This window comes from Aphidius gifuensis, linkage group LG5 (genome assembly GCF_014905175.1).
Source record: "Aphidius gifuensis isolate YNYX2018 linkage group LG5, ASM1490517v1, whole genome shotgun sequence".
NCBI lineage: Eukaryota > Metazoa > Arthropoda > Insecta > Hymenoptera > Braconidae > Aphidius > Aphidius gifuensis.
In genome coordinates this window covers 16347857-16359709 of record NC_057792.1, presented here as the reverse complement: position 1 = coordinate 16359709, position 11853 = coordinate 16347857, and the positions used below count along the sequence as shown (strand labels likewise).

The 11853-nt window shown below is 24.8% G+C and overlaps 2 protein-coding genes across 43 annotated transcripts in view; one reads left to right on the top strand and one right to left on the bottom strand.

The window, feature by feature from the left end:
* Window positions 1–11853, top strand: part of LOC122857908 (ELAV-like protein 2) — a 38000-nt gene that overhangs the window by 951 nt on the left and 25196 nt on the right. For 3 of the 42 annotated variants that reach the window (XM_044160430.1, XM_044160405.1, XM_044160423.1), the window contains exon 1: window positions 10209–11291. The exons of 31 other annotated variants lie outside the window; for them this stretch is intronic. The gene's annotated coding sequence lies outside the window, so the exon portion shown is untranslated. Of the gene's footprint in view, window positions 1–10164; window positions 11292–11853 lie in introns of those variants that run through there. 8 more of the 42 variants (XM_044160438.1, XM_044160428.1, XM_044160416.1 and 5 more) reach the window with 6 other exon arrangements.
* LOC122856494 (cytosolic carboxypeptidase 6) lies at window positions 304–5968 on the bottom strand. The gene is made up of 6 exons (XM_044158168.1): window positions 5871–5968; window positions 1796–2621; window positions 1508–1711; window positions 1209–1435; window positions 936–1131; window positions 304–625 (listed from the first exon to the last, which is right to left on the bottom strand). The coding sequence occupies exons 1-6, from the start codon at window positions 5890–5892 to the stop codon at window positions 304–306; spliced, it is 1797 nt and encodes a 598-aa protein (XP_044014103.1). The 5' UTR covers window positions 5893–5968.

The window sequence follows — 11853 nt, the reverse complement described above, 5'->3', positions numbered from 1 at the left end:
AATAATTAATTGTAAAGTGCATTGCAAATTGTTTGTTAGAGGGGTGGGTTGAATTAGTGGGGTATATTTTGCCGGGACAGGTTCATCCACGGTATTAGCATCCGGCTTTAAGGCGTGGCGCTTTTTTTTATTTTTTTTTTTCTATATAAATTCATTAATTAATAAATATAATGAATTTTTTTTTTATCAATAATTTTATATATACAAAAAAACAAAAAAAGTATCAATATTTACTTTGAATAATTTTTATATATTAATTAATGAAAAATTCTTTTATTTTTATTATAAAAAAATATATGATGTTTATCTCTTAAATTTTGCAAAACAATCTGATGATTTTTTTGGTATTTTAGCACGATTTTTACTAGTTGCAATATCAATACCACCACGTGTCAATTGATTAAAATCAATAATTGCAAGTCTTGGTTCATGTCTTACATCAATTGTTCCATTTAAATTTTTTTTTGTTGTATCAACAATTGCCCCAGGGCTACGATACCTGTGGCTTGTATTTTTATCATTTATCATGCCAAATAAATTATCACAAATATTGTTCATTCTTGTACCGCTCATTGAACGATAACGTGACTCTAATGAAACATCACCAATATCATCAGCAAAATATCTAAAAAAACAAACAAAATAAACGTTCAATTAATTAATTAAAAATATATAATGATAATAGAACTATTATTAACAAATAAATATTGATAAATTAATTAAAATTTAACAAGAAAAAGCATAATACAAAAAATTAATTAAATTATTATTAAACAAATGGATTATTATTAATATTAAAAAGATGAAAGGGCGTTAAAGAGAGGGTTGAATGTACAACATATCTATAGACAGTATATAATGTTAAAATAAGAGAAGGGGATGAAGAGAGGAGAGGAAAAAAAAAGATCGGATCCCGGCCAAAATCATGATATTACTCGTGAATACTGGCAAGATGTAGAGGCGCAGGCGTTCTGGCTGTCCGGGGTCGTGGATCCCGGTTTTGTCGATGTCTCTGTCTGGACTGTCGTCCACGCTTGTTTGATGGCTGGTCTGGTAGTCCTGAGGGTATCAAACCCGTCAATTTATAGTACTCCATAAGTACCCGGGCAAGATTTCTACCAACTCGATAATCTTCATTTGATTGTTTTATTAATTTAAATATATCAAATCAAATTGAAATAATAATGAAAAAAAAAAAAAAAGGATACAACTCTCTTCGGTATAAGGAAATAATATACCAGGTGTTGATTTTTTATAATATCCATACATTGATACTTGTATTGTATAACAATTAACTTGTTCATTTAAAATTGAACATAGGTAACGTCTTGCTGTACCAGATTTATGAGGATCCTGATTATACATTGTATTACCAGCATCATAATCTTCAGCATGTTGAGCTAATAATTTTGGTAGCACAATATGTCGTTCATATCTAAAATATTTATTCCATAAATTATTATAAACATTTGAGAATTATTTATACATGAAAATTTATAATTTAAACCTGTAAACATCATCATAAGTATTTCCATAAACAAATAGTCCAGTTGAATTTGTATGTGCATGTAAATCAAGTACACAATCAAGGGGTGTATTTGAATTTTTATCAAGTGATTCAAGTAAATTTCTCGTTGCAAATAGGGTTGGATGTATCCACTCTGATATTCTATTCCATGCTCTGTTCAAGTCCATTCCCATTAATGTTGATCTATCAATATTCATTCGATAAATTCATTAAACTAACGTGTATTTTTCATTCTAATAATAATTAATATACATTATTTTTGATTACCTGTAATTACCAAGAAACACACCGTCAGGATTTAACATTGGTATTATTTTAAATACAACATAATTTCTTAGAACAAGTGCAATTGGATGTCCACTGACTAAAAAATCCATGAGTCCTTGACAAACATATGATGATGGTGATTCACCTGGATGAACTCTACTTAATATAACAACAACTTTTTTTTGTTGCTGTTGTTGTTGTTGGTCAGTTGGATTAGTTGATGATGATGATGATGATCCAATTGTTATTAGTTCAACATTTTTTTTTAATAATGATAATACAAGTGTTTCACGTTTAATTGTCGTTAATTTTGTACATAAATTATCTAAATGTCCTAGATATCTTGTGTATGAATATGGATATGTTAATGAAAATTGATAAACATCATCTTCACGATCAAAATTAAATGAAAAACCAAGTACATAATGATTTTGATGTTGTGGTGATTTATAATAATAAACTTGTTTACGTGGTATTCTTTGCCATTTTTGTTTACTTGTACTTTTAACAATTGGTGTCATTCCATTGTTAAATAAATTTTTAATTTTTGATATATTAACAATATTAAATATAACACGTTGATCATTTCGTACATTATCAACAGTAAAATTAAACCATAAACGTAAACGTGGACTACATGTATCAGGTCGTATAAATAAATCATATTCATATTCTGATATTAAATCAACACGTCCTAAATTACCAGTTTCAAATGATGCATCAAAACATAAATGTCCTTTTTTAGCTTTACCACTGTGACCTGGTGGACGTATTATTAAACGGCTTACATTTCCAAGACCACCTTCTGCATCACTATCTTCACTTTCTAAATTATCATTTATTTATGGAAAAAAAAAATTAAAAAATATTATTTTTTATATTTAAATCAATAATAATTAATTATGTTGTTTGTTTTTTTTTTTTTTTTAAATATTATTCAAACAGTTTCTATATATTTTTTTTACGAAATCGTTATTGGCACCGATACGGAGAAATTTACGAGAAATACGGAGACATTTACGGGCTTCGCACACAATTGTGGATATGCGTTTACCGTAAGTTTTTTCGTAGCTCGTAAATTTCTCCGTACTCGGTGCCAATAACGTTACCGTTTTTTTTTAATCAAGAAAAATTTATATAAAAATTAAAACAGCAGAATTGTAATTAATTTATCCCAGCTTAGAAAAAAAAAGAATAAAAAAAAATTATTTGATTAAACAAACGACTAGAATAATCATTTTATTAACGGCCAATAAATTTAATGTGTCAATGAGGGTGAAAAACTTCAACTGATCTCTAAAATTTAAATGCAATTATCAACTAAAATAAAATGTAATTTTCATGATACTAAAAAAAAATTATTTCCCTCTATTTTCTGTGGTTAAATGAATGATGCACTTTTAAAATAATTAATATAAAGTGAGTGTTTTAAAAAAAAAGTAAAAAATGCTCAGACCGGCTCTTTGATAGAGGCTGGTTTGTTGAAGTGGATCACGACCCTCCATTGTCATATCACTTCCTTCCTGCTTGAGGTGTTTTATCGAGATGAGAGAAAAATTATTATAAAATATATTTAAAATATATTTTCAAGAGCCCTAGACTGAACTGTTGAAGACACCGAACAAGACTGATTGTACAGTGTTGAAGGTGTTAGCTTCATGTATGCCTTAAATAGACCTTTTATTGATAGAACATTATTTTACCTAGATACCTATATATATGCACTGTGAATAAACAACTTTGCACGTTAAATTTTATATCTAAAAACACCTTCAACAATCGCGTTTTTGTATTAAATATATATTTAAACTTTGTTGTTCGTGTTTAAATATTTTTACATCAACTTGTCTGTTTAATGTACATGACAACTTGATAGTATTGTAATTATAAGTTTTATTAAAAACACAACTATGATTTTCACACAAGTTGATTTAATTAATTTAATTTTAATTCAACATTTTTATTATTCAATGATATAGATATAAAAATACAATTGAAAAAGTTGAAAATTGTTTATGCAATTTTTAATTTTATAGAGTATTAGTTTTAGATTGATTTACCTGTTGATTCAATTTTATCATAAATGAATATGTGGGAGTGATTCGAGATAATAAATTGAATTTTACCGACTTTCAAAGTACTTGATGGACTGTTTGATAAAAAATTTTTTTTTAGATTTATATCGAAATGTTGAATTGAATTGATAACGGATCTTGTGATGTCATGATACTTAATCAATGTTGAGTAATTTTTTTTTTATTTTTAAATCGATTTTTTTACAAATTAACATAGAGCTTGAATTAATTTTTTTTAATAAGAATTTAATCAATAGTAATTTTGTTATAAAAAAAATAAAATTCATTGCAATTTGCAAGGTTGATAATTTTTTTTCGTTATGTTTTAAATTAATTTAAAAATATTTTTATGATTTTTGAGTAAACTGGTGAGATTTTTTATTCAAAAGAAAAAAAGCTCTCATTGAATTATTGTTGCATAACACCTTGCATGACTCTTGTTTCCACTTGATAATATTTTTCGTTGGAAAAAGAAAAAACAAAAAGACATTTTTTCGACAGTCAAATGTATATATGGAAAATAAAATTACACGTAAATTTACTCATGTGTTTTATTTTCAGGTAGTTGCAATTGAAATGTAAATTAAAGTTTAAAAATCCAAGTGAAAAAAAGAAAAAACAAAATCAAATTAAAGAAAGTTTTTCACGTTTTTTTTTTTTTTTGATAAAATCGCAATTTAATTTAACGAGGATAATAAAAAAAAAACTTATCAAATCAAATTGATTTTTATTTTATTTTTATTAGCACAATTTAAAGGAAATTCATTGTTTTATTTTGTCAAATAACTGAATATCTAATTTATAGGTCAATAAAAAATTTTAAATAACTTTAAAAAACCCTAAAAATACAATAATAATTTATTAAAAAAAAAAAATCATATTTAAATTTTTTCTACTGACTAATGCTGGACTACTATCAGGTGTGCAATTAAAAAAAACTCAAGGGGATCATTTCAAGTAGAAAATAAAAGATAATAATAATATTTCAAAAATAAAATAAAAAATATTTATATGAATATTTGTTGGGGTTGCAAGTAAAGGGAGAATAATAATACGCATCGTTGATTTTTTTTTCTCTAACGAACCAACTTGTATAAACCAAGCTCCACAATATCCGAGAATAAAAAAAAAATATAACAAATAATTGCAGCAAGGTCTAATAAACGTTGACCATTTTTTAAAAATGAAAATAAAAATATATATCATCAATCAGCAGAAAGAAAAAATCAAAAATAATTGAAATATCAAAAAAGCTTTTTTGTAAATATAAAATTTGCATTTTTAAAAGTTAGAAATTTAATAATTTTATTTATAAAAATAATTGAATATCCTTCTGATTAAAAAAATGAAAAATATATAATAATTAAAAATATCGATTACATGTGTAAAATTATTCAAGATTTAAAAATATTATACAGCTAATTTTCTTGGCAAAATATCCGGAAGTATTGCGTGTTTCATGCCAGCAAGTAGTGTTGCTTATATATATGATAATCCTAGTTACAATCACCCTCTGATCAGTCATACACACATACAAAAAAAACACCTATACATTTAAAATTTACCTAGGCAAAAACATTTGTATATTGTTCTCAAGTTTTTTCATATATATAAATGTCTTGTATCCATTGTGAATCTAAACATAACAAAGCTCCGAAAAAATATAAAAAATATACTGTTAGATATATGTGTGTCGAAATAAACACGTGCAGAATACAGATAATACATAAATATTACCCAACATATTTCACACATACGATAAAATAGAAAAAAAAATAAAAATGTTTATTTCGTGACTGCTAATGTAATAACAAAATAAATTTTATCTGTCAAAATTGATGAAAAATAAAGATTAAAAAATAGAAAAAAAAAATTATTTATATATTTTAAATTGAAATATTTTGTTTGAAAATATTTTTAAATTATTCGTGCATACGTGTCAGGTGAGAATTGCATTTTTATAGTTGAATGTATTTTTTTTTTTTAATTTTTACACGTACCAGAATCACCTTCATTAGACATGATAAAATATTTTCACTTGTAATAATAAATAATTGAATGTGTATTGAATCTTGGCGACACTTTAACTCGACTATTTTAACCAAAGCTATTATTTTTTTTTCATATTTTCTTGTGTCTTTCGTTACCCCGGGTTTGTTGAATCGATAAAATATGTGTGTCCATTTATGCCACCCTTTTTATTTGTCGCAGAATTATTAGACAAAAAATATGTAATGCAAAAAAATAATATAAAGAGCCATGAAAAAATATACAAATGATGCTAATAGAATATCAAATTTTTGCTTCAATAAATTTTAAGGGTTATCAAAATATATTTTTTTAAAGATTTTATATTTTTATCTGAATTTATTTATATACAATTTTTTCGCTTTTATAAATTTTTGCCACTGTTTTTCTTTTTTATTCCTTTACAAGTTGGATAAATTATTATTTTTTTTTTTTACATATCTACCTGTCGTTATTTTTCACTCCCTCAAGTTTTTTTTATCATTTTTTTTTCCTCATTTTTTAACCCCTTCGTTCTATTCTTCCTCGTGGTCTTTCAAATGATGCTCTATTTAAAGCCACCTTCGGAAAACTCTCTATTTTATTTTTTTTTCAATTTTTTTTTTACCCTACATTTAAACAAAATAATGATAATATTAAATGACAAGAAAAATTCAGACCGCATTAACTTGAAAAAATAATAATTTACCATTCACTTTAGAAAAATGAGGGAAAAAAAAAAACATTGCTTTTGTTAAATTTAAAATAAAATTGTGTTTGACGTAGTTGGTAAACACGTCTTCTCATTTTCATTATAATTTTTTTTTTTTCTTTTAAATAAAACGAATTAAAAAAAATTGATTTTTCCATTTTTTTTTTTGATGGTGTCATAATTGAAATTCCAATTCTTAAATAAAAGAGGAATTTTTTTTCCAAAAAAATCCAGAGAAAACCCCAAAAAACTCTGGAATAATATCTCCGAAAGTCTCAATTGCATAGAAAATCCGGAGGAACCCAGAGACAATCCGGAGAAATCCGGAGAAATTATTTCTACCAGGGTGATCATTGTGGATAAAACAACCATACAATGTCAATGAGAATGATTCAATTGTCGATAACTAAAATATAAATTTAATTAATTAATTTAAATTTACAATTAAAATAATAACTTAGCTTGGCCAAATGATTCAAAAATAAAACATCAGCATGACCAATATTACTACTTAATTCTTACTGATTTTAGTTTTTTAAATTATTTAAATAGTATACTTTTTAATCCAATTTTCAATCCGCTTATTGGAATAGCTTTTAATTTATTTTTACAATATTTTAAAACACATTCTATATGGCTTAAATTAGTACGGAAAAATTGGAGCCATCTGAATATGAAAAATGGGAAAATTATATAGAATGTGTTTTAAAATATTGTGGAAATAAATTTAAAAAAATTTTAAGAAGTTTTTAGTTTTATTAAAGTATTACAAAAGAATAAAGCTAAACTTTATAAAACCCATTTAATATATTTAATAAAACTCTTTTAATAATTTCAAAAAACAACAAAAATTATTACTATTTATAAAATGTATCTAAAATGGGCACTTGGTTTTTTTTGTTGTAAAATTTTGTTTTTTTTGACTCGAAAAAAAGTTCCAGCTATTATTTACATATAATTCAAACTATATCTTTTATTAATTAGAAAAAAAAAAATCATTCGAAAACCAAGTGCCCATTTTAGATACCCTGTTCATTTTGGACGCACCCGAATTGGCTGGTACCGAGTTCGTTCCTGAGTTGGATTAAGGCATAGATAATATTTTTTTATTATTTATATATGAACAATAAATATTGAAATAACATTTTGATACGATGCATATAATATATGCATTATATCATAGATTCATTGCTGCATATTTCATTGAGTTTATATTTTCAAGGATCTCTCTTGTTACCATACACGACACACCCCAAAATATCAACCCCTAAATTCCATAACTGATAAACCAGATTTCTGATTTATATTTTCCAACTAATTAACATTTATAAAAAAAACTAAAATATTTAAAAAACAAACCATCTAAAATTACAAGTAAATAAACTAAAAAGAAAACCATTTAAATATTTTAATTTTTAAAAATAATTTATAACAAAGATTACAATTTTACCGACGCAATAATTTCATATACAATTTTTTATTTCAAATTTTTTTTTTATGGAGTTGTACAAACGCGCAGAAAATTCAAATAACATGCGCATGCGATTGAGAGGGTTGCAAAAAAATATATCTGGTCAACTATAAATAAAAATGTTAAAAAAAAAAACAAAATAATACATAGATGTGTTAGGGGTAACAAAGTCAAAGAGTCAAAAGACAATGAGATATATATTATCATTTTTTTTTTTTTTTTATCATACAGATATATTTTTGATCATCTCGTATATAGAATAAATACAGGGGGTGGTTGAGGGGTGGTAAAAACAGGATGAAAACTGAGTGAGATAGAATACAAGAATCGATAATCGAAAACACAACCCTCCATTACGCAGGACCCCACCCTGTTTTACATTCAAGACAAAATAAACTTGTACAGACTAATTATAAATTTTATATTTCTAAACTTAAAAATTTAAATATCAACAATTAATTATTAATATATAAAATAATAATCAATTGATACATGAGCTAAATAAACAGTGTAAAAAGAAACTTTTAATACGATTTTTCAATTAATTTCAAAGAAAAAAAAAGGGGTAGTAAAAGGGTTTTAAAATATGACAGCTGGTAACAACACATATAAAATTATAATACAACATAAAACGATCATTTATCAGTCTAAAATATACATACCAGTATAAAAATATAAATAACAAAAAAAAAGGGTTGAAAAATTAAGGGACCAAGATAATACTTATGGAACATGATAATCTGGCCATATGAAAACCTGACCTTACTCAGTTGAGTTTGTTGCTCTCTGTGATATGAAAAAAAAAAAAAAGGGCCTCAACATCATCGACTTAATATTATATGTACTGTCAGCTATCATAAACATCTATTTGTGTGAGTGTGTGGCTACGATGAACAGGATAAAAAATATATATATAAAAAATTGTATTTCATTATTTTGTACACTCCCTTGTGTGTCGAGCAATGATGATGGGCGTTAATACAAAGCTATATAATAACAAAAAAATAAATAATTTTTGTTACTGAATTTATATTATTATCTAAACTGCAGATTATATATTGTTACTTTTTGACTTTAGACGATTTTTGGTTTGTCAACAATAATAATATAACGCAAATAAAATTTCTTTTGTCGTTTATATATTTTTTTTTTTTTTTGTATCCACCTTTTTTACTATCTTTGAAAAATCTTTGAAAATAAAATAAAAATACAAGGGGTGTTTTATACACACAACCTTGCACCGGGCCTTAATGTGTATATATTATTTTTTTTTATTTTATTTTTGACAGTTTTTAAATCAAGATTATAATCATTAGAAAATAATTTTTCTTTATACCAACACTACATCAATAGGGGTATTTTAATTAGTATATAAAAAAAAAAATTTATTTATAATTTTTTTTTTTAAATAAAATATAATAATTTATAAATATTTTAAATTATTTTTTCTATTAAATATTTGATAATAAATTATAAAATAATTTTTAATTTAAAAAAACGGTGAAAAATAAAATTAACAAAAATAAAAAAAAAAAAATTCTTTTGAATTATTATTTGTATTGCAATGATCTCGTGAATTTTCACACTACAATATTTAATATATAATATAGCTTTACGCATTCTTAACAATATAAATATATGTTTTTTATTTTATTTATAATTTCCACTCCCTTAAGCCTTTTTGAACCCTCGTAAATATCGCGTCTGCGTTGTGAAAGTTCGCCCACATCGTGTTTGATCTGCTTCCACATCTCGTGTATATACCTATATTTTTTTTTTCTTCATTTATTTTTTTCAACGTCTCTGTTAACAACAAGCGCCTGCGTATCTGTTGAAAGCATTGCAAGGAGGGTTTTCATTTTAACCCTCAACCACCCCTTTGATATATACCATAATCATAAAACGACTTGCGCGCAGATATTATCCTTGTTGGACTTTATATTGCAAAGTGAGATCGAGCGAGTCTTCTAATACCTTACCACCCCCTGGCTACACCACCCTTTTTCCCTTATACACACATATATATATGTGTAGACAATTTAATACTTCCAATGGAGGGTTGAAATATGCCCACGCCTCGAACCGGCGCGATAGACAACTTTCTACTTAGGTGCAGCATTGCCCAATTTTTGTACAAAATTTCAGTTTAGTTATCGCACCACATAAAAGACATTGCGTTTTAGACACCGTTATTCCGCAATATTTATTATTATTATATACCTTTTATTAATATTATTATTCTGAGTTTTATAATAATTATATTATACGTTTGTTTATTTATTTTTTTTTTTTTCAAATATCTATACATACTTTTGCTAAACCCGATACATCCACAATTTTTCATTCCAAACGTTAAATTTTCTTTTCTTTCATTTGAATAATTAACAAAAGTTTCATTTTTTTATAATATTATTAATCTGTGTTTCTTTTAATTATTCGTGCGAGTTTTAGTTCAAATAATTTATCAAGTTTTTTTTTCAAACATCCAAATTGTTCCTTAGGGGTTAATTTGTCTGCGAATATAATCCTCGAACCTTTAATATTGTTTTTTTTTTTTTTATATAATATATACGGTATTATATGTATTTTAATTTTTGATTATACTCTTTATTCCTGAAAAACTTGAAAAAAATATTTATAAATTCGGTACAAAAAAAAACAGTTCAAATTCAAATCGTTTGCGAATTTTCTAAAATTTACAAACAAAGAAACTTAATTAATTTTCATGTTAAAATTATATTCTCCATCTGAAACTTCTTCCAATTTTTTAAATAATTATATAAAGTACATTTAATTGCGCACAAATGTTAATACGGTGATAAAAAATAGATAAAAAAAAAAAGCTTTTTTTTTCTGTTTAACAAAATCAATTATTAATTTTTCTAAATAATAAATAAAGTGATCACGCAACTTGAAGATTATATATCTTATTAAATTAATTAATTAGTGGTGATTAATAATCTTGATCAATTTTATAATTATTTCATCAAATATTTTTTCAATTAAAAATACAAAAAAAAATAAAAAGTCTTCGGCGTGAGACAAGAAAAAAATCTTTATTAATTGAAACTAATTATTTGTCAATGCACAATTTAAATATTATTAGTCAAAATTAATTAGAAAATATATATATTATATATAAATTTAGAAAAAAAAAAAAAAACCCAACACTGCGTTCCGTTCTGCGCTGTAGTTCAGCATCCTCCAACCACTGATTTTCATCGTTAACCGGTATGTTCATTTGTTTCTTTACTTTATGTTTTGTATCTGCCTGATAAAATTTTATATTTATTGATTGATTAATTATAATTATTATTTATTATTATTATTAATTATATTATTAATTATTATTGATTATTATTATTATTATTATTGATTATTTAAAAAAAAAAAAGAAAAAAAATTGTATTTTTTTTTTAAATACAACCACATGATTATATATGAGTTTATATTTGGGTTTCCGGTTAAATTTTCCTTCCAATTTTTTGTTATCTATATCCTTTTATTAGCGGACAGTTTTTTTTAACATTTTTTTTGATTTTTATATTTTTAATTAATTTCGGTAGCCGGTACCGCTCGATGTGTCAACAGCCAATAAATTCAAAGAAAAAAAAATTTATTTTTATAATTTATGTAATTTATGTAATGTTGAAAAAAAAAAAAAATATAAAATATATAAATAATAATAAGGGCTGTTTCGATATCGAGAGGGAACATACGGTTCAACGATCCGTAAATTCAAACATAACTGGCACCTGGATGTGGCTTTATATTAAAAGTCAAAGTTTCACCC

Coding starts and splice junctions, on each gene's coding strand:
- LOC122856494 (XM_044158168.1), bottom strand. CDS start 5,892: ATGTCTAATGAAGGTGATTCTG. Junction 2,622..5,870: donor GTCTAATGAAGGTGATTCTG/GTACGTGTAAAA, acceptor ATGATAATTTAG/AAAGTGAAGATAGTGATGCA. Junction 1,436..1,507: donor ACTTATGATGATGTTTACAG/GTTTAAATTATA, acceptor TAAATATTTTAG/ATATGAACGACATATTGTGC.